We start from the raw sequence: 23,034 nt of genomic DNA on the forward strand, positions 1-23,034 counted from the left end.
ATCTTTTTGACAGGTGCTTGATTTGTGCCATTTTTCCTAGGATTAGTGGGATAAGTAATTGATAAAAACTTCCTAAAACACCGATTCATGCCCCACCATCTCTATGTAAAGTAATAATATTTTGCATGCATTCACTGTTCTTAAGGAGAGATGGAGAGCAGCTGAACTCAAATCGTGGGGTTCAAGCCATGCATGAATGTTTTTAATTTTGATGATCAGAACAGACGTCGAAGTTTAGGCTTGTCCCTTGAAATGGGAACAAGCGTTGGTTAGTACCATTTCTCTCCTCTTCAATTGCTGGTTGTATAATATTTATGGGGATTCAGGGACTTGAAAGGCAGGTTGAAAGTAGTGGTGTTCTTAGATGGGACGTCACCGGGATAATCTTATCTTATGTCCCTGTCCTAAAAAAGAAACAAGACTGAGTTTTTATTCCTGCGTCTTCTAGGACAGGAGACAGATTGGAAGAGTTAGAGGAGCAGGAATTAAACAATTAGTATTTATCTTATGATATCTACCTTTTCAAATATGAATAATGAAGTACATTTTTTTTCCATTTGAAACTAACAATTACAAAGGGGTAAAAAAATTAATACAACCAGTCAATCAAAAAAGACCAAAAATATTTAATCATGACTTGGAAAATTTATTAAACAACGTTGTTTTTATTCTAGCTACTATAATAATATGCCTGAAGTCTTCACTTCAAATCAATTGAACTTCAACGTAACTACTTTTTCAGCTTCAATATATAACTACTTTTCAGAAGATTCAACATAAAATTATGAACAAGACTGCATGTAACTTTGATAAGTAGTAACAAAATAAAATTTTAAAAATATAACATTGATACCTTTTTGAAATGGGATAGGATAGCATGTCTTGACATTAAACTTGTCCTGTCTTGTCTCAATGTAATTTTATCCCATCGCAACCTTTTTATGTTAGGATAGACCTGTCTCTATATGATTGAAATGGAAATAGGACAATTGGGATCAAAACTCTAACAAACACTCCTCATTAAAAGGTATATACAACTTCAAAGCGCTCTTGGATGTTTCTTTTCTATTGAGATTGTGTGTAAAATATATTGATGGCTTTGACATGCATATATAATTAAATGAGAATAAATTAATCCTTAAATTGGTTTAATTTTTATCAATATAATCTTATGAAATGCCAACAAATAGAAGACCTGACTTCTCCCAGCTGAATTTCTCCACCATGCCTCCATTACAATTTTAAATATTTCATATCAAATTTTAATGTTATAGATTAGTAGAAAAATTTTAAAAACCGTGAAATTTGAATATTCAAACTTATACAATGGTCCACAATCACGGTGGTCTTTTTCTGCCGAGTGGAGAGAGGCCACTTCCATAAAGTAAATTCCTCTATATTTCAATCTCATACAAATATAATCATATCTACATGTGTGTATATATATATATATATATATAAAGGACTGTTGGCAAAAAAAAAATAATAAAGAGGACTGACAAGATTTTTTTTGGAGAGGACTACTCCATACTTCCAAAAAAAAAAAAACACCAAGAACTAAAAGGGTTTAGAGTTCAGTTTTGTATGAGAAAAGGCACAGGGAAAGAAATGCCTTGTTCATGGCTTTTGGGCAATAAGTAGCTTCTATTCCCAATGCACAAAGCACCCGCTGTAGCTTCTATTCTTCACAAGCACTATAAATCAAGTTTTAATTTGAGTGAACTGTACATGACTCAACACTTGAAATTTGCTGGACCTGCAGTTTGACTGGCCATTAACCCAACACGTTTGCAAACTCACCATCGTTGGAATTCTTTGATACAAGAAAATACTAATTGGAGGCTGGAGGAAGTATTTGAATAGCCTATTCTATTCTTTTGCAGCTTAAAACATAATAATCAAACTATAGATCAAGAGCGAAAAAGAAATATTCAGTCATTTGAAGTGAATATATGTGTGCGCGTGCACGCACGAACTTGTTGACACAGTAGAATATCATGTCCCTGGTACTCTCTCTTCTCCGATTAACCATCTTGACAACCAACTTGGGTCATCAGCAAAGTATTTACAAGACGAGGGGATGATGCCAAGGTCAGCTCCAACTTGCTCATACTCATTGAGAGCTGCTTCCATTTCCGCTGCAACGACATCGTCATTAATCATGTCATATGAACTCAGGCTCAAAACATCTGCATAATGTCTTTCACTCTCAAGGTCATTATGAAATAGTTCCAACTCTGGTCCCTGCATATTCCACCATTGACATTCGTTAAGAACTATACATATTGATCATTAATTAGGATGCTTGTAAGACTTGAATCCAAAATATTCCATGACTCTTCTATGGTAAAACACATGTATTTCCTTGACTATTACTAAAATTGCAGACTTCCATTTTTCTATTTTCAAGACCTATATTTTAGTCCAATTACTTACCTTTGTTGGAAATATTGCTTCAGAGATTCTAAGTACTTGCTCATTAAAAGTTATATCAAAGTAACTCATAATTACTAATCTATCTTTGTAACCTAAAATTCCAAATTCCTACTTCTGAACGAATGCAAACTGCCTCTGAACCACAACTTTGTCGAACCACAAAGGGGAGTTGCACAGACCAGTGAGTTCGATGGTGCTGAGCTACCCATGGCGGAGAGGACAATGCATGGAGTAAACAATCTCAGGTTCAATTCCCACTAGTTCTCCTATTCTTGCTGAATCTTCTTTTTCATATACAGGCTTTTTTTCACCAAAAATATGAATTTTAGGCAAATTTTTCTTCTCCTGTTGCTTAGAAAGATTCGAATTTTTGTTATTTTTTAGGGTTGTAAATCTCATGGATATTGTAGAACTCTCATTTCATCAAATTGTTCTAGGAATTAATAGTCATGGCAGAAATGGCTTTCTTACTTCAATTCATAAGACGTTCAATACTAGTTCCAAAGTACTAAATGATGAAAAGACAGGAACAATTTCGTCGTGGAGTGAAAAGGATAATTTATTGAAATATATATCATATGAGGTATAAAATAAGAAGCCAATAGCTCATTAACAAAAGGCAAGCAGAAAATGTAATTTCAGAAATAAAGGTATGGTTAAAGCAAATAATTATTTTTAAATAAGACCTATGTAAATTTTAAAATGGGGGTAGTCTATTATAATTTCAAGGAAACTAAAAGGATGTCCATGTTTTTTAACTTTAACTAGTTATTGTTTTATTTCATTTTTAGAAGAATGTTTTATGTTTTATTCATTAAATTCATTCCAATAAGATCACAACAACAATGAGTTGCTACTCAGACCTACGAGCTACTATCCTTCATTCTCCTCCCGTGGATGCTAGAAGCAATCCAAATTCTCGCAGTTGAAAGGTATATTTATTAGGAAACAGTTGGTGAGAATGGATTGAGACTGTAGGGTTAACATTTTGAAAAACATCCTTCAAAGTTGGACGCTCAATCTTTCTTTCTTCCACTACACCTCGAATTGCAAAAGATCCATTTGCATGCTAGAAGTAGCAAATTGACAAACTGCAATTGTAAATTGGAACACAATGGACAAATATAAGAACCCGTATGTTAGCTGGTGTTAAATCCATTTTCAATACCCCTTTGAACTTTATGTTAGACAACCCTCCTCTCAACCTTCATCACTTAAAACCCCTCAAATTCAAGCTTATGTGCAAGTGGTCTGTCAGTGATTCCATTAGTAATGAAAGTGTAGTAAAGCAAGAACGTTATCTACACATGGCTCAAAAATAAAAAGATTTATTTGCATACTTAAGAAAGGCAATTTGCCAAAAACAAATCGATTAGGCATATCATCCATCATCCATCGTTTAGTGAATGAAGGGTTTTATAAATGACAAGGTTAATGATCTGCACAAAACTAGAAGCTTCGAAGGCGGGATTATCAGACAATTTCAAAGGGATTTGGTGCATTTTGGCCTCACCATTAAGTTATTTATTTAAAGCACAATTTTTATTAACAATTACTCTCTATGATCCTATTTAAAGACAAATTTAACCAAATTACACGAATTAAGAAATCTAGTTAAAATTAGTCAAGAGTCTTGATTTATTTCAAAAATTACTAAACCTTTCCCAAATTACCCTCAATTAAAACTATTAATTTCTACCTTTAAACTAAGTGAAATATGTCACTGAAATGAATCAATTAGACATGTGGGCATTTTTGGAAATAATTCATAAATGCTTCACTAAATTTTATAAAGTGCCTCATATCAAAGACCAAGCAAAATTTCTAAAAGAAGTCTAATATTAAAGATAGAAGGGAGTAACAAGTAAAGACCCATCTACTGGCCCAGCCCAGCCGAATGCACTTATACACTTGGGCCAGCATAGCCTTCGGTATAATTGACGTGTCATGGATAGGTTTAATTTTGGATGGTCCATGAAATATCCATTAACATGTATTATAAATAAATAAATGGATTCAATTTGGCCTTATTCATTAAATACATATTTAATGGATTGTAGGCATTGCTTATCATGGATCCATTTAACCACCCCCACAACCAGAATGTGCAGGATTTCTATTTATGCGGAAGCAACATGTATAATTGAAAGGTTGCCTATACATACCTGACATAATGCTGCATAGTGCTTATATATCGCACTGCTTTCATTTTGATCTCCAATAAGAGTGCCTCCGTACCAACCATTATCCTCATTAATAGAGGTCACTGTCAGGTACCTGGAAATTCAAAGCAGACAATAATTGAGTCATCAAATCCGATGAGAAGAAATTGGTGTTTAACTATACCCTAATAATAATTATGGCTCTGGAAAGAGGCAACAGAAGATTATCATTTTGAAATTAAAAAACACCACCAGATTCTTAATCAATCAAAGATATAACAGCAAACGACCAAAACCTTTTATAAAATTTTCTAGTGGATCCTAGAGAAGTTAGGCAACTTTAACAGAAAATTCAAACTGTATTTTTTCAAAGAAATTGCAACACTTATTCACTCGATGATTGCTAATCACAGAAAGTAGAGTCCAGAATCCCATGTAAAAATATCAAACACCCACGTTTTTATCAGTTTCAAATGCACATAATTTGGTCCATCAACGATTAGAAAACCTTCATTCCACAGCTCAGCATAGGCTAAATCTCAGGATAAGTGGATAATATGAATAGACAAAAAAAATCAGCTACTGGCAATTAAAATAAATTTATTACCCAGGAAAAATATTAATAAATTGGATTATGGATATCATGAGAAAATGAACCAGAAAGGTAAAGCACTTTCCATATACATACCGTTGGAAAGCATCCTCTTCATTCAAATCATTAGCAGAAGAAAGCCAGTTTAGGTTGTAAAAACCGTTGCCCTTTGTCTCAGCTTGAGATCTGTCAATATCAGTTTCACGTGAAGCAGCCTTTCCAACTGCAGCACCTTCTTCATACTTTCTCTGGCCAAAAAGCCAATTTGGGCTTTTGAGTTGTATCTCACTGAAAAAGAGCACAAGACAATCAGTGGAATTGCAAAAATGATCCTGAGTTATGATGAGCAAGAATGCCTTTTGACATACAACTCTACAACAAAGTAAGCCACTTCCTCTCACTAAAAGGAGAATATAAGGGAAGGAAGCAGAATTGGCATAGAATTAGATGCTAAATTAAGGTAAGGAATTTCAATTGATGAAGAAACGCAGGTTTTAGACTTAGAGTGAGAGACACCTTCCACTATGCATTATATTATTTAAATAAACTTAAGTTGCGTACAAGGATAGCAAGCCAAAAAAATAAAAAGGCCTGCAAGGGGACCTTTGACCGATTCTAATAGATATTGACAAAATAACAAATTAAACTATCTAATAGTCACTTGGCCTACACATTCCAACTTAAGGGGGTGTGTTAATTGTGATATGATTTGATTATGAATAATAATGATTGGGCTGTAATATTTTGGAAGATTATTTTTGTAATAATTAGTCACAAATAAATGGTCTTGCACCCTCATCATAAATAAAATGCTCAAGTAGATTAATTCTCATTGAGTTCACTTTCACATTTTCTCTAGCTCTCTTTCTCACATTTCTCTCATATTCTTTAGAACACAAACATACTGAGTCACCGTCTAAAGGGATTTACTTATTGAACAACTAATATATAAAAATCACATAGAAAAATAAAAGATCAAGTACCAGAAATCAAGAGACTATCAAATTCTAGAGTAATATATCAGTAAACAAAGATAATGAAACATCATATTATAAAAATAAAAAGGAAAAATTATATTATTTATATGATCAATGGAAAATATTAGTGAAACAAATAGAGCTCAATGGCAGAGAATAAAAACGAGAAGTGAATCAGCTGTTTAGAAGGAGGGAAATTACGCTGCATCAGGTGCAACCCCACTGTTTCCAAAACCACCACCTGGTTTCTGATCAGGATCACTGCAAAGTCTTACATTCCTAATTTCACTTCGTGTCTTTTCAATCAACTTGTCAAATGATGTCAACTTTATGCGTGAGAAGTCTTCTCTACAAGCTGGGACAGGTATCAGCGTTGTTCCAGTTCTACGAGAAGGCTTAGTAATAATTTCAGAACTGCAAATTTCAAAAAGTTCAAAAAATTAAAGGCAAATGAAAAATGTGAAAATGTATAAAGAAAGCAAAGGTAATATACCATATACAATTATGTCAATGATGGATTTATATATTGGGGGAATATCTTTACTTTTATAGTAAATATTCTCTAAGATAGGGTTAGTAACTTGGAGGAGATTATATAGCATTTATTCTCGTATTTTCCCTGTGTAATGTATTATGTATCTTGCTATTCAGATAAATAAGGCATACAATTCCTCCCAAATCTCCCGCATACATCATTACTTGAGTAAATTAGGGGACTCACCCCTGGTCAGATATCAGGTCATCTCCAATCCCAGATACATGGAGATAGTAATCTGAATCCAGCTCCCAGAGAGCAGGTTTCCCATCTCGTGGTTGGAAGTAACCTAAAAATCTGCCAATAGACTAAAAGACTATTACCATAGATGAAGACAGTATCATTTGAGACAAGATTAACTGAGGAACAAAATTACATTTCCAACACAAGGAAAATAGAAGCATCAATACTTTCTAAATCAGTTTCATTAAATCCATCTGGGAGGGGGGGGGGGGACTCTTGTTTGCTGATAAAAAATAAGAGGAAAGAATAATACAAGTTTATTGCATCTTGTTTTTCACCATCAGTGTAAGTATTGTTATAATATCGCGTTATAGATTTCAAAAACTCCCTTGACTGCGTTGTTGCTTTCCACTTTCCCTGCCTCTCAGGGAAAACCTGTCAGTAAAAAAAAAAAAAAAAAAAAAACAGACAGAAGCAAATATGCATATTCATTATCTATCCAACAAAGTATATTATTAACCATGAATCACACAAAATGTCATACAGTATTATGAGCCGCAGAACCACCATACTGCTGGGCAAGAGCATCACCCATACTCTGGTACATGTCCATTAGAGCCGCAGCAATACTACTATCAGGGTCCACTTTGGAAACATCAGATAAATCCATAGCATGAAGCTGGCGTCCTAAAGCTTGAAGGCCATAAGCATACTGTGCTACATTAGTACGGTCCAAACAATCAATGCAATTGGTGCGCAAAACTCCACTCTGAAAACACGGTGCTTCTCCACTACAATCATCTTTGCTGTTCTGTTGGTTATTGTCAGTCTCTGTGTCTTGATTTACTAACGAATTTTGAATTTCATTACTGTTTCCAGTCCTTGCAATATCTCCAGAACTAGTTCTCGGATCTTTTAGAGAAGCATCCCTGTAAAGAATGACAACAATATATATATATATATATGTATAAACTTCATTATTCAATTTCATAAGAAATAAGAATCCTTTGAATATTTCAAGTGTGTCGGGCTGTGTTTTAGGGGTGAGAAAAGGTAGAGCTGAAATCACAGCCATAGATAATGTAAGAATTGGGTACAAGCTGCGTTTTTTTTTTCTTTCTCTGGGAGAAAAGAGACAATCTAGAAGAAGAATTTACAAGAGGCTGGTTATGAAAATGGAGGTGCATGTTAGTAATGAACCAAGGATAATGCAGCAGTAGACAAAACCTCTATATTTCAGGTTCTGAACTGTCAATTTTTCAGACAAATCAGAAATGATGTTTTCAGGTGATAGCTATTTAAAAAATGAGATAGAGAAAGGTTTGCCCACTGAACAGTTTGAGGATGATTTTTGACAGAAGCAGCAAAAGGATAGGAGTAAAAGTGATAGCATTCTTGAAGTTGCTGAACTTTTTGAAGAATGTGACCTGTAGTGGCAGTATTTCTTCTAGGGACAAAGGGTCAAAGGAGATTGATGTTAAATCTGTCAGGTCATAATTTACTTCAAATAAAAGCTAACCAGAATCCCATGGTTTGGAAAAGACTGCTGTTAAAAGTTCATGTTACATATCTTTACATGTTCCTTCATTCGTTAAAGTGGCAGTAACAGCAATAGCAGTAGCTGCAGCAGCCAGACAAGTTATGGTAGTTTGGTCACACGACATAAGAAAGGTTGGGTGAGAAATAAATTGGGCTAAGAAAAGATATTTGTTATTTCCAAAATGGGAAAAAAAAAATTCCCAATGCATAGGAATCAGCACATCAGTGGGAATGGAGATTTTAAAATTCATGGGCGTGCTGTAATCCTGAAAATGCAATGTTCCCAAAATATTTTTTTCCTATCTGCATGCTTAACAAAGGAATCAACAACAACAACAGTGGAATAAAACGTTCTAGAATCCATTCCAGAGAATAAATAATCAGTGTTCATAACAAAATCTACTTAAATTCTTATAAATGCACAAATAAAATAAGTGAGGGAAAAATGGTCCAAGTGGCTCATGGATGAATCTAATAGCAAAAGTAATGAAGGGTAAAGGGCATTGACCCCATATATTTTGCATCTGTGATTAATATCCAAATTAGGATTCCAGATTCATCCAAAGGCTATACAAAATATAAATTACACGGAAAAAAAAACTGCATGTGGAATATTGGTCAACAATTTCATTGGTACCTTCCATTGCTTGCTTGGTTGCTCTTATTGGTCCTTTTTACAATGTTGGGTTTGCCACTGAAGTAAAAACCAGTTAAGTCAAGCGCTTCACTTGCCACAACACCTAAAACTGCCAAAACATTGGCAGACTTACTTTGGAAGCAGCAGAATATAATAGTTAGATTCAATTTTGGACTGACAAAAATATACTTAGATTGGGGGGAAGAACATATAACCTGACATGCTCACCTCTTTGCAAACTTGTGAAAGTCCCAGTGAATAAATCTAAGATGATTTTCTTCTGGTAGAATTTGGTTCAGATACCCAACAGCATGAAAAAATTCACGCCTCAGCATCATTTCTCGTGGTCGTTTCTCAACAGTCTGTAATGATCATTTAAATGAGCTCTAGGAAAACATTAAGTCTCTTTTTTATCGCTAGAAGGTATTTTGCTAAAATTGATAATAACTTAGGCAATAAGGTTAGTGCTGTCTATAGGGAACAAGGTGCAAGTAGTGTGTGATAATAAACAAAAACCAAGAAGTGGAAGAAATATGGTGGAAACAGGGAAGGATAGAGGATTAGGTTGAATCTCTTTTAGTTTATGAATCAGAATCTAAGAAATAAACAAACAAAATCAGGGAGAATCTCGGTATTTACTGAATAATACATGGCATATCATTCCACATTCACATAACTCACTAAACTAACACAAGTAATAATAAATGACATCTGGACTTCACATACTAAGATGTAAGACACCTGGACATCATACAAAGTAATAATTCCACAATACAGAATATACTGCCAAAACATAAAGGAAGTTAAGAACTTCCTAACTGCCAATCCAATCATTAACCGACCGCATAGAAAATAAAAAGGGGAGCAAAAACAGTGCCAAGTGGAAGATGGATAATTAGTTTGGAGAGAAGCATTAGAACAATGGAGGACCACCAGTAGCAGAAAAGGATGAAAATATCAGCAAAGGAAGTTGGGCGTTGGATTGGGTAGTGATCATTAGAAGAGGCAGAAGCCCATAACTGAATCAGAATTAAAAAAGAAAAAAAAAATTGGGCTCCTGAAGAGGCTAGAATAATCAGAACAAACAAGGGTCCAATGGTGTTTGGATTGATTATAATGCTGGACCTGTTCAATCACTAGACATGGATTACTCATTCTTCTGACTACAAAAAAAAAAAACCATCCAAGGCATGAGCATTACAGTGCTGGTTTAAATATTATCTGCAGCTGGGGAGGCAACTACTAGGAAAGGTGGTGAGGAGGACAGAGCAAATTATGAGTTGGATTGAAGTAATGAGTAGTGATGCAGTTAAAACTACCTGCAATGAGAATCAGACACCAAGGCAGGTTAAGTGGCAGAAAGCTGTGTCATTGCAAAGACAGAAGTTAAACAATTTTATCTATCACAGTACTGGAATTTTCATGCTAGGCTCTAACAGGACAGCAAGAGCATAAAGTTGGAGTAACAGAAATGAGAATGTTACGATGGATGTGCCGACATACACATAAAGATAAAATTCGAAATAAGTACGTACACAAAAAAGTGAGGTTAGCACTTATTGAGGAAAAAAAGGTAGAAAACTGTTTGAGATGGTTTGGGCATGTATAAAGAAAACCACAGGAGGCACCAATGAGAAGAGTGAAACATATAACTTTGAGCCCTGTTAAGAGAGGTAAAGGAAGGCCTAAGAGAACACCCCTGGAAGTTGGTGAAAGCAATCTCTTAATTAATAATATTCCTAAAAGCTTGATAAATGATAGAGCACAATGGCGTCTTGCAATCCATGTAGCCAATCCCACCTAATGGGATAAAGGCTTGTTGTTGTTTGTTGTTGTTGTAGTACTCGAATTTTCAGCAGATGAGCATAGTGTGGAAAAAGGGAAGAATTGGGGCAGAAGACTAGGAATATGGAGCAAGAATTGTTGCAGCCAAAGGAAACTTCTGATATTCTGCTCATCAGAAGTTAAAAAAAAATGAGTTCAAGAAAGTTATGTTGGCTGATATAAGATTGTAGAAGGCCCATGAGGTTGAAGGAAGGAATGAGCCACTACAAATCACACCTTGAGGAATCCTTATCCTCATTCACTGTAATCATTCTTATATTCACAACTTTTTTCACAAGCAAAAAGAAATATCAGAAAATATTTATAGTACTGTCAATATATATTTGTTTTCTAATGCACTTCTTTAGATCATGAACATGCAAAGGTACTTGACAGAAAAATGGATCTCTGATGGTAAGTCATTGGATAGGAGGAAGAAGCAAGGCCAATGACTGGAATCGGGGACAAGTACTGATCTGAAGTAGAGACTGAGGCCACTGAAGGAAAAGTACTTCTCTCCGCAGACATAAGGAAGGTGACCAAAGTAATACCCTTTTCAAAAAAAAAAATTAAATGACTTATACTTTGTTAGCTCTTCATAGATCACACCATTTTCTTTTGGGCATGGTCATCATCCTTAGAAAGATTACCTTGATCAAATTAAGCACAATAATTGGATTGCCATATCTCTGAGCAAGGTCTTCAAAATGTAATTTCGTTGCCTCATATGTAGGATCATACCTCTGCACTGAAGGAAAGAGAAAGAACCCATCAGAAAGAGCTAGATATATTATAGCAGCAGAATAAATGCATAGCTGATTAAATAAATTTTACAATACACGTGCACGCGCACTTTTATTGACATTGACAACAAGTCTGAAACCCTCACTTCTATTCTACAGAAAGAGGAAAAATACATGAGTACTTCAAAGAAAATGTTACACTAGGAGACAAAATTACAATTAGAAAGGGTTTAATGAAATAACTAAACAAAAACAATAAACCTTTATCACATTAGGTAGGGTCAACTACATGAATTGCATAACATCATTGTGCTCTATCATTTACTAATGAAATAACTAAAATAAAAAAAAATAAATACATTATTAAGAATTCCAACACTTACAGATGATATCAGGCTTAGGGCTGAATCTAGAAGCTTCTTGAGACCAGAAAAGTGGTATAGAGCCACGCATTTGCACAACTGAACTCATTCTCCCCTTGCAAGACCCAGCTTCTTCATAAAGAACAATCTGCTCCGTCTCAACATCATTAGCAACTCTCCCACGGTCATTGACTCCCCTTTTCAAATAACTGCAGAAGAGCACACGACATAGCAACTTAAACCAATCCCAACCATTACATTTTTGCAAGATAGACACACCATATAAATATGTTTCTTTATTTGACAATGAGTAAGAAGGTGGCACTAAACTGCTACATTCCAATCAATAGTTATTGCAGAATATGAAAATAAAAATAGGATGAAAAGATAATCCTGAACTTTTTCTGTAGTTTAGATGGTAGGTAATAAATGGAACTCTTCCATTCTTAAAATAGCTAAGGAAACTTTATCTACTACAACACAACAATTAAGAATAAATAAGATACAGTAGCAAATAATTCATCTGGGCAAATTCATCTGATAAAGAACTGCCATGATACATCTCCAGTAAAAACAATGAAGCATCACAAAATTCACCACATGAGAATATTTCCAGGCCCACGTCGATTGAAGGTTTCACTTCATGCTTGATATAACACACCCAAAAAAGGTATAGACAATTACTAGGTTCCATAACTTAAGTCATCTAGTTAAAGACCCTAAACCAAATACTAGGAAATAAGGTAAAACTTAAAAGTTCCAAGATGATTCAACTCACATCTCACAAGTACACTGTTAACAAAGACATCTCGGTAAGAAATGTTGGAAATGGGTCACTAACAGAATCAAAGGAAAATGAAACTTAAAGGTCCATACCTAGGTTATGGAAAGAAAGAGGAGGAGGAATACCATAATAAAATTGCCTAAGCATTTCCAAAACATTTAGAAAAGTATATAGATAAATGTTTATTTCCTCCATAACATAAAGACAAAGAAGAAAAACATGAATGATCCTGTAAAAGATGTTACAGGAATCCAACCATACGGAAAGATGATACCAATCCAAAGGGAAAAAGGAAACAGTTGAAAGTGGTAGCTCATTATGGAGAGAAATAAAAGAAAGAAGTGAAACTTACAGGTGATCAATGAGACTGACAGAATTAGTATAGTCATGAGTGGGAGAGCAGGGGAACAAGGTAAAAATAAGAACCAAAGAGAAATGAAGCGAAAGAAAGAGAATTATGATTTAAGAATCATTCTCTTAGAAAGGAGATAAAAGCAATCCTTCTAGTCTCATATGACTAAAGCCATCATATCTTGTTCCCCAATTCTTCAACAATGGTAAGCTTCCCAGAGAAATCCAGTTGAAGACAGAAAAAGGCTAACCTGATTTGCTGCTCCTCCTTCAGTTCTTCCCTGGACAAATCAGAATATATAATTTCCTATGGGGTAGTACTCAAATCATAAACTATTTGTAGTATCCAAAAAACGGAGTTTCAATGACACAAACATGTAATTTACACACTGAACACGTGATGCACCAGGAAAATACTGCTTAGGCAAATCTCACATTAAAGAAGCAGGAAAGTGCAATCAATCTAAGGACATATATGCTCGGTAAACATCAAGGATAGAGCCACAAGTGCAACTTCACTGATATTCCTTCAAATGATGAGATTTAATAGATTACACTCCCACATTCTAATCTATAAATCTATATATAACATATAAACTTCAACAAGCCACATTGTTCATGGCTCATGAACAATGCAGCTCATTTCTCAAACTCCATGTAACACATGGAACCTGCATGAACAATGCAGCTCATTTCTCAAACTCCATGTAACACATGGAACCTGCTCTAGTAGTTTATAATTTCAAAAGCATAAGCCTCAAATGCTCATATATTTGGTTCATAAAGAATGTCTAACCCCAGAACAAGATAAAATTAAACAAATTATAGTAGCATGGGGGATATTAAGACCACCCCAAGATACCGTTCTCTCTCTTGTCATTTTTTATAAGAGGTTCTTCTAGAACCTTTCTCTGGCTCGCAATATAAGGGGTTTTGTTATCTTTTTTGATAGTTCAACATCTTTACCCTAGCCTTTTGGAAATTTTAAAAGGAGCAATTATGCTTTGGAAAGGAGTAGACGCAATCTAATTGCTTCCAATAGATAGGAGCAAAAGTGAAACATTGGATTGCTTTATACCATTTTAACCATCTAACTAACTTTTATTAGTCTAAGCAATTTAGTTGAAAACGCCTAATACATAGAATCAGAGAGAGTATTATCCACAAACAACATTTAGAGATAATGTCGGTATGTGTTGTTATTTGTAGGCCTATTTGTTTCTATTTATCTTTCTTGTTCTGTCCCTCTTAGTGCACCATTCGGGGTTTAGTTTCTTGAGTCAGATTTTATCATTTAATTTGTAGATTCTAGATTAAATTGTAGATCATCACTGCCCCTACTATATACATTGAGAATAATGAAACCCTAATGCCTATGGCAGTATTCCAACCCTTACATGATATCAGAGCAGCTACGCCCATGTCTCAAAATATCCCTCAGTTTGCCGTGATGGGTTCCTTCACCTCTGAAGTAGAAAAAACTCTTCCGTTTCGATTGGAAGGGCACCACATAACTTGGCCATCTCCAAACACACGCAGCCATCCTTTAGGGAGCTGCAAGTGACACCTACCCTTCCTCTTATCATCAACCATAAGCTGCATGTGGACAATTATCACTAGGGGTCCCAAAACATTATGATGTTTATCCTAGGAAAGGGTATGGACAAGACTCATCTTTATTGAAGACTGAAAACTCCTTGGCGATGAGCTGGCTCTTGAACTCCAGAAATTTAGAGATCAACAAGAGTTACCTCTTAGCAATCATGGCCAAAGAAATATGGGATTCAACAAGACAGACCTACTTTGCCGTTGAAAATGTAGTAGCATTGTTCCAATTGAAAGGAATGGTTCGTGACACCAAACAAGGGGAGACGAGTTGTGCAATACTAACAAATCTTGTGAAGATTTGGAGACAAATTGACCTTTACAACACTCAAGATTAGACATGCAAAGATCACATGATTTACAGAAAGCTTGTTGATAGAGAATGCACCTATGAGTTTCTATTGGGTCTACATCCAAAGGATGAAGAGGTCAGGACTCAGGTAGAATAATGGGCGCAAAGCCTCTTCCTACCTTGTGAGAAATTCAATACTGTGAAGTGTGAAGAGAGTATAAAGAATTTATTTCAAGGAATCACTCTTAGTCTTATTTCTAATATCTCAGCCATAGCTACAAGGTCTACTTTGGAACAGAAGTGCAAGAGACAGGGAAAGGGCTGGTTTGATAACTGCAATAGAAGTGGCCACACCAAGAAAACTTGCTGGAAAATCCATGGGAGGCCAATGAATCCAAGGAATAGGAAAAGAGATGGGAGCAAAGGGTAAGCAGCAAATTCTGATGGCAAACTAGAGATTTGTGAATATGGGGGTAAAAATTTAGGCCATGATGAGGTTAAGACTCTACAAAAATTGCTTGAAAATATAGTACAAGTAGTAACAGCATGTAAAGAGTGTTCCTGCAGGGTATATTGCTCACCCAAGTAATTCTATACTTGCTCTTAAAGGTAGAAAGGTTAAATTTAACCCTTGGATAGTGGACTCAAGTGCCACAAACCATATGACGAGTAAGACAGCTTTATTCACTAAGTTACAGCCATGTAGTGAGAAGGTGAGTATCAAAATTACTGATGGAAATTATATCCATGTTGTTGGTATAGTAAAAATGCAAATCTCTAGTAAAATTGTTCTTGAAAATGTTTTATATGCTCCTAGTCTTAAATGTAATCTACTATCAATGAACAAAATTCCCAAAGCACTAGGTTGTAATGTTAACTTTGTTGGAAATTGTGCCCTAAGGCCAATCATTGTACTATACACATTGTTATTTAATGAATTTCTCTTTTGTTATCATAACAATTGCATGTTAAATATAATAACTGTATCCCTGGACAAACTATAGTAATTGTCCTAAATGTCCCTGGTCGGTTATCTTTGAGGGATCATAGATGAAACAAAACTGGTATGACTTTGATCAATTATAAAGATATAAATTAAAATCATAGGCACTTGAAAGAGTACAAGGTGCTAGACCAACCCGCTATGAGAAAGCTGCATGGTAGAAGTTATAAGCTTATCTCATATGTAACTATATCACAAAGCCCTTTAACCTAAGATCATCATGGATTCTTACATGATGACCACTAAACTTTGACCTAGTCAAAAGTCACCTTTGACCGGGTGATCGTAAAAGCTATGATTGAGTTTAGTGATATTCATGCAGAGGAATATGAGTGGCCAAGATGGAATTTGTCCCTCATATTAAGTGAGAGATATTACTTGGTCCCTCGATGAGTAAGAATGAAAAAATGTATGGCCATACTACAATGGAAAGGGTTTTTCCATTGCTATTGTCAGTCTACTCGGAAATCGAGAAAGTAATGGTCAGGTAAAAGAGAATGACAATTCCATGTCTTATACTTGACCGAAATATCACGTGACAAAAGGGATGTGATATGGTTACATGATAAGTTATATCGGATCATCGATCCCCATGTAAATTGGGTAGTTGCAATGTCTTATTAAAGGCCACTTGTAACTTGTGGGCTAATAGCGTAATTAGCCCACTGCCAATTTCATATGGGCCTACAGGGTCGCACATCAGAACGACCCAACTCGAGCTATAATGTCCAAATTCGTTGAATTTAAAATATGTCAAGATTCAATGAATGTAATATAAGGTAAATGAATTATATATATATATTTGAATATTTAGTTGATAAATATTTATATATGTATATATTTATATGAAATATAAAATACAAAATATAATTTTATATATATATATGTATATATATATATATATTTTCGAAATATATACGTGTGTGTGTGTGTATCAAACATATATATGATATATGTATATGATATATAAAATTAAATATAGATAATATAACGTATATATATGAATATATATAAAATATAATATATATATATATATGTGATATATATCATATTATATTACATTATATTATATTATGTTATATTATGTCAATTTTAAATTTAATTTTATATCATAAATTAAATTTAATAACTAACATGATAAGAGAGAATATCATGTCAATTTTATAATTGAATTTATAAGATAAATTCGAATTAGATATGATATTATGGATCAAATTTATGAGATAAATTTAATTAAATTTTCGTGAGCTTTTAAGTAGAAGATAAAAACCCTTATCTATATACTATATATAGATAGGGACGTCCTTATGAAGAGAGAGAGAGTTAGAAAAGTTCTGACGACAAAAACAATCTGAGAGCCACAAAACACCCTATAAAAAGGAAAATTAACGTTCAAAGAAGAACGGACACTGAGAGCGCTAGCACGCTGTTTGAGTTAGAGAGCTGTTCGTGTGGATACCATAGAGGGAGCAGATCTATGTTGTCAGCTTTTGAAATCCAAACGTACGCCAACTTCAAAGAAATTAAAAGGTAACTCTTCTACATATCTTGACTTAAACGAGTTCATTCAGTCCAAATCAGGATAAGGATTTTAAAATTTTAATCTTCTACTGCGCCTCCCTATCCAACAAACTTTACCCCTATTGAATGTCTTTTCCAAGAATTGGGCTCACAAGAAGATGATTAGCAGTGCTAGAGAGGTTGAGAATCTCTATTACCTTGATGGAGTTAACAATAAAAAGGATGACAATATTGAATATGCAATCCATAACAATCTATAACAAACACCATTAGCCATACATCAGCAACCCCCTCTGAGAAAGAAGGTAAAGGGTGAAGGGGGCAAACAGAACACCATCAAGGAGAACCAACAAAAATTTGAAAAAAGTAAACAAAAAATCTATTAGAACTAAATTATCACAATCCTGCGCATGACCAAACAAAAAAGCATTAGAACTAAATTATCATAATCCTGCTCATGACCAAACAAAAAGGCAAAAACAAAATCAGTTAAGCAAAAATATGACATCAGAACAGAATATTAGAAAAAGAACATACCGTGTTCCAGCAAAATGCCTTGATCGTCTAGAAATCAAGCAAACACTGAAGTCCCTTCCAAAGATTGATAGACGTACCTTCCATTGTTAAGAATCGTAGAATTGGTTATACATTGAACTATGATCCCACACGATTACTAACTTACAAGTCAATAAAATCAATTAATCACACAAAAGAAACAACAGAAAGGTGTTGCATGTTTATGTATCTGCATGTATATATATACATATAAACCTGCTTAACAAATAAATATAACAATTTTAAATTTTTATAGAAAATAAGCTTTTTAAGAAGGAAAAATTAATATATTAGCCCCCATAGTTTATACCAGTTTCAAAATAGGCAATGAGTTTGTTGCATAGTAATTAGGAGGAAGGGAAGGGAAGGGAAGGGAAGAGATGGAAACAAAGGTAATGGAGCAAACAAAGAGAGGGGGGAGAAGAAAAAGTAAAGAAACAGTACAATCAAACTTGCATTACTCATATGCCTGATTACAACCTAACGCAACTCATTATTTACAGCCTAATACCCTTAACCCTTCTTAACTAACTAATCCTAACTACCGGTTACCCATTAGCTAACTCCCTCTTCATTTATTTGTCACATTGCAGAGTTGTTAAAGTGGCATGTAACTGCGGCTATGAAATCCCACTAAGCAAGAGATAGAGTATGGGAACACACATGCCCAACACAGTAATACTAATGCACCACATACAGACATGCACCATCCTTTTGCCTACCCAATTAATCTCAGCTCAACAAGAATAGCTACCATCCCAGTTAGAAGATTTAATAAGGTGACTTCAACTACCGCACAAATGCTTCTCAGCATCCCAAACTAAATTGTAAATATTCAGCAGAGCACCACTTTTAGACCAAAAAGCGACTTAACAACTTCTTTGCCAACAAAAAGAAAGAAATTGATTGACCTTGAGTTGAGAATATGTATCCCCTAAGATCTTTCTTTATCAAATCACTAGCAGTACAAGGTCCGCATTTTTAGACTTTAGATCTTTTTTCCTCAGACAAATCAAGACTTCCGGAACCCAATTCTTCTCTTTGATCTCCCCACTCTCAATTCCAATGGATGAAATAAAATATTAAATAAATGAAACCTACTAATACTAAGATTGTGTGATTGTTGTGAAACTCAAAACTAACAAGAACTAAAGATCTCAATGAGAAGAATATAAAGATGATGATGTGGATTGAATCCATTTCTCTGCACCTCGCATCCAACCACTGCCCCTCCTCTTTGGACAAAACATCATCATTCCACTAAAGATGGGCAAATTGGATTTACATAAGGTGGATGCTAAGATTGCTTATGGAAGTTTAGGATTTCTAGCAAAAGATTTCAATCTCCCAGACTTCAGGGACCAATATATTTATTTTCATTTTGAGAAAGGGATAGAATCAGAGAGTGAGCTCCTAAAAGAAGAAAACCCATATACAAAAGGGAGACAAAAAATAATTGACTTAAAATAAGAGACATGTCAGCCAATCCATATTCTATCAGTGACGAGTACAACAAACAAAACACATATGTATACACTTACTCTAGAAGATAGAAATATCATGAGATGGATCCACCAGGCAAAAGAGGGAACTAATGGGTAGCATAAATTGACTAAATCGATAATTTCTTGATATAATTCTTACAGAAACGTTTTCATTGAAGCAGAACTCATGATAGAAAAACACAAGGCAATGTGTTCTCTATAAAAGCCTTGGGCTTCCATAGTAGATTGGCAAGGAGAAAATTATCCAAATTTGGAGAGTGAAGAACTGGTAATAGGATTTAGACAAAGAAACCCCAGAGGAATCTCTAACACAATGAAGAAGAGGTGCAATGAAGCCAAGAAGAACCAATAAAAGTAAAAGATCCATGCTTCCTAACTTCTTTGTCATTATGATTTTGGGAAAAAAAGGAATTCCAAATCAGCATGAATCCATTACATCTTAAATAAGATGCAATCTAATTCCAGTCATATGATTAACTAACCTCCTAGCTATTGACAAGCATAATTATAATTCTTCTGCAGTTCTGCCACGCTAATTTCAATAAGTTTTCCATACTCAATTTTGTATTCACCACAACCACACGTTAATCCCATTCCAAAGTTTGGTACACTTCAGACAACATTCGTGGAGCATAAAAAAGAATGTACAAACACATTCAAAGACAATGGTAAAGATTTTTTTTATGAGAATCAGTGCATGAAAAAAGTATACATAACTCACATTTGACAGGTAAAAGATTAATATCAATGATAGGAAGGAGAAATAAAGTGACATACCTGCTTAAAATGACCATGAACTAAAGCTATTGTCCAAAGGGTGTTATTGCATCTTGATCGGATTGCTTGTGTTAAATAAGCGTTCCAAACAAATATATTATCATAAGGCATCCCTTCACCTTCATTGGACAATACATTCTTTTGCAAACTTTGCATTATAGGATAGGTATAACTATAGAAAAAATCCTTTGTCAAGTCAACACTCGATAAAAGTTTTTTGTACCTGCTAGAAAGAGGATGTAAGCTTAAGTTTCCTTGCAGGCAAGCATTTACTGTTAAAAAGTTAATTGTAAATCAAAATTGATTTTCATTTAAATTGCTAGATCTGATGGCTTCTGCTTCCACATTAAGAGCAAGAGTAAAGAAAGATCATCAATTATATGTCTAACAAATAAACCATACTGATAACTATATATGGAATATTGAGCTTTGCAAAGAAAAAAGTATACTATAAATGAAGGTTTGAAGTTTCATTAACATAAACTTTGATTCATCACCACATATCCATTTTACATTACTTCTTTCCTTCACAATCGACTGCAATGAGCTATGCAGTTATTTAGATTGAATAAGGTGGCTGCCACTTGTGCCACAAACATGTTTTCAAATTTCTTTGAGAAAATATATTATTAAGAAGAAAAGGCAATAAAAGGTAGGGGCATCAGACCTCTTCTTGCGAAGAAGAAAGCAAAACAAAAAGTAAAGCAGCCAAATCTCATACTAAATTCAAGCCAAACACCAATTTAAAGAGACCATGAACCAAACACCAAAGGGAAGCCAAAAATACAATTCTAGATGCCTAGCCAAAGAAAAATAATCCAAAAAAAAAGTCGATTGAGATGATATGGCCTTTCCTTGACATAGAAATGCTGAGAAGACACATATATCCCACAAAGGCACAAGGCAAGAGCAGAAGTCTATCATTTCAATTTTCAAATTTGCTCCCAAAAAACATATCATACGAGCACAGATAAAAATAAAGCATAATTGGGACCCTGTCCATAGATCTGATCACAATAACCTAGTTTTAGTATATCCTTCATCCTTCACTTTGCATTTGAAATGGCTCAAGAAACATGGGCAAGTCACCGTAAATTCTCACAGGTAAACAGCAAAACAATAATGATAAGTTTAACAGGCTAAAATTGCAGCAGTTGGCAATCACTCTAATTATAACTATTGCATAAAAAGCACTGAAACAATGAATACTCCAAGTACTTCTAACTTCAAATCAGAAGTGCTATTAAGCAGTATGACCAACAAATGTATGTAAAAATTCGTCACAAATTTAACTAACAAATTCAGAGTACAAGAACCTTGAAGCAAACAAATACAGTACACGTTTGCATCCAACATATTATATCTAGATTAACCCTGTAACTACAGAAATCAATAGATAAGAATGAAAAGGAACCCAACTAAGACATTTCTCTAGTCTTGTTTGCTAAATATAGTTCACGAACAATTCCTCCAGGGGATCAACACAGTGAAAGACAAAACAATAGAAGGGGCAAAAAACATTACCTCAGCTCAGTTCTAGAGTGAGCTATATCAGATTGAATTGTGACATGTGGTACTGTTATCAATTGGCTCTCCTCTATGCTATATATTGCGTGACCACATATACAACCTATTTGCCTGCGCTTGGTAACCAGAATCAAATAATATGATTCCAGAAACTTGATGCAGCCTGCAGATAATAAAATAAAACCATTTAGCCCCCAAAACCCATAAAATAATAATATCACGCAGACCAATGTACTTCATGCAGATGCTGACCTGCAATCCCAAAAACCTTTGTAACAAATGTCAGCCCCCCAGTGGCCTTATTGCCTTCTCCGATTCGCTGTAGCAGGTTCTTGATTTCCTGAGGGGTATATACCACGGGGTCTTCACTAATACTGAGATCGGAGGGCTCTGATCGATCAATTTTCAAGACTCGGAAAAACCTTTTGTTACGATCACTCCCGATCAAGTAAAATCTCTGCTTATAAAACCCATGATCATAAACTCATCAATGCCCATGAAATGAACATCCAGAAAATAAAAACGCATAATTCCCAACTCTATCCAGCAAGGAGAGCAATGAAGCAAACAACGACCCATTGAATTAAACCATTTATCATGTTTTCTAATATTGCCGTTCCAGCATTTTCTAAGCACCCAAACAGAATTCATCACTTACCGCTCTGGTTTCGTAAAGTCTGAACTTCTCCAGGGCGTAGGAATTGGGATCAACCTCGGACTCATTAGAGGGGTGAACTTTGGCAGAGTTGGGTTTTGGAGTATCCGATTTTGCCATTGTTGCAAAATGAGGTTTGGTCTTTGGAATTCAGACCCTAGCTAATCAAGTTTGTGATTCATCACCTTCGCTGCTTTGCATCAAACTATAACGCAGTCAGGGCAGCTGCGCAGGACAATCCGACCAAAATTTGACTTCGCGGACTTCGGCTGTTTTATTACATATATACCCTTCCGTTCTCGTACACACGAGTCTTGGTTTAATTTAATTTAATAATTATTAATTATTAATATTATTAATAATTAATTAATCATTTAATCCTTTAATTTTTAACTTAATCACCCCTTAATCCTTCAAGTTTAACTCATGTCAGTCTTTATTTGTTTACGTGGCATTCAAATCAGCACAA

General features: G+C 34.7%; 1 protein-coding gene across 4 annotated transcripts; it reads right to left on the reverse strand.

Annotated features, from left to right (window-relative positions):
- Window positions 1-1,558: 1,558 nt before the first annotated feature.
- Window positions 1,559-22,803, reverse strand: LOC129312902 (phosphatidylinositol-3-phosphatase SAC1). Of its 4 annotated transcripts, none has more exons than XM_054955683.1 (17): window positions 22,569-22,803; window positions 22,163-22,367; window positions 21,908-22,073; window positions 20,384-20,606; window positions 18,084-18,160; window positions 13,377-13,406; window positions 12,012-12,199; window positions 11,536-11,633; window positions 9,290-9,423; window positions 9,062-9,193; window positions 7,430-7,814; window positions 7,199-7,320; window positions 6,889-6,999; window positions 6,369-6,581; window positions 5,287-5,478; window positions 4,602-4,713; window positions 1,559-2,244 (listed from the first exon to the last, which is right to left on the reverse strand). In XM_054955683.1, exons 1-17 carry the CDS (start codon window positions 22,683-22,685, stop codon window positions 1,996-1,998), a joined length of 2,754 nt encoding a protein of 917 aa, XP_054811658.1. In that variant the 5' UTR covers window positions 22,686-22,803; the 3' UTR covers window positions 1,559-1,995. The 4 variants fall into 4 exon arrangements, with proteins under 4 accessions (XP_054811658.1, XP_054811656.1, XP_054811660.1 ...); XM_054955681.1 differs by having other exon boundaries at window positions 20,384-20,609; XM_054955685.1 differs by lacking the exon at window positions 13,377-13,406.
- Between the last annotated feature and the right edge of the window lie 231 nt (window positions 22,804-23,034).

Source organism: Prosopis cineraria, unplaced genomic scaffold (genome assembly GCF_029017545.1).
Source record: "Prosopis cineraria cultivar Desert tree isolate PC_DT_omini unplaced genomic scaffold, ASM2901754v1 PC6, whole genome shotgun sequence".
Classification (NCBI taxonomy): Eukaryota; Viridiplantae; Streptophyta; class Magnoliopsida; order Fabales; family Fabaceae; genus Prosopis; species Prosopis cineraria.

What these genes read in the sequence shown, in the direction of transcription:
- LOC129312902 (XM_054955681.1), bottom strand. Translation starts at nt 22,685, where the DNA reads ATGGCAAAATCGGATACTCCAAAACCCAACTCTGCCAAAGTTCACCCC. An exon ending in AACCAAGCAAGCAATGGAAG is followed by an intron (nt 7,815 to 9,061) that starts GTACCAATGAAA and finishes CATTCTTTACAG; the next exon opens with GGATGCTTCTCTAAAAGATC. An exon ending in GTTCTGCGGCTCATAATACT is followed by an intron (nt 7,321 to 7,429) that starts GTATGACATTTT and finishes TTTTACTGACAG; the next exon opens with GTTTTCCCTGAGAGGCAGGG.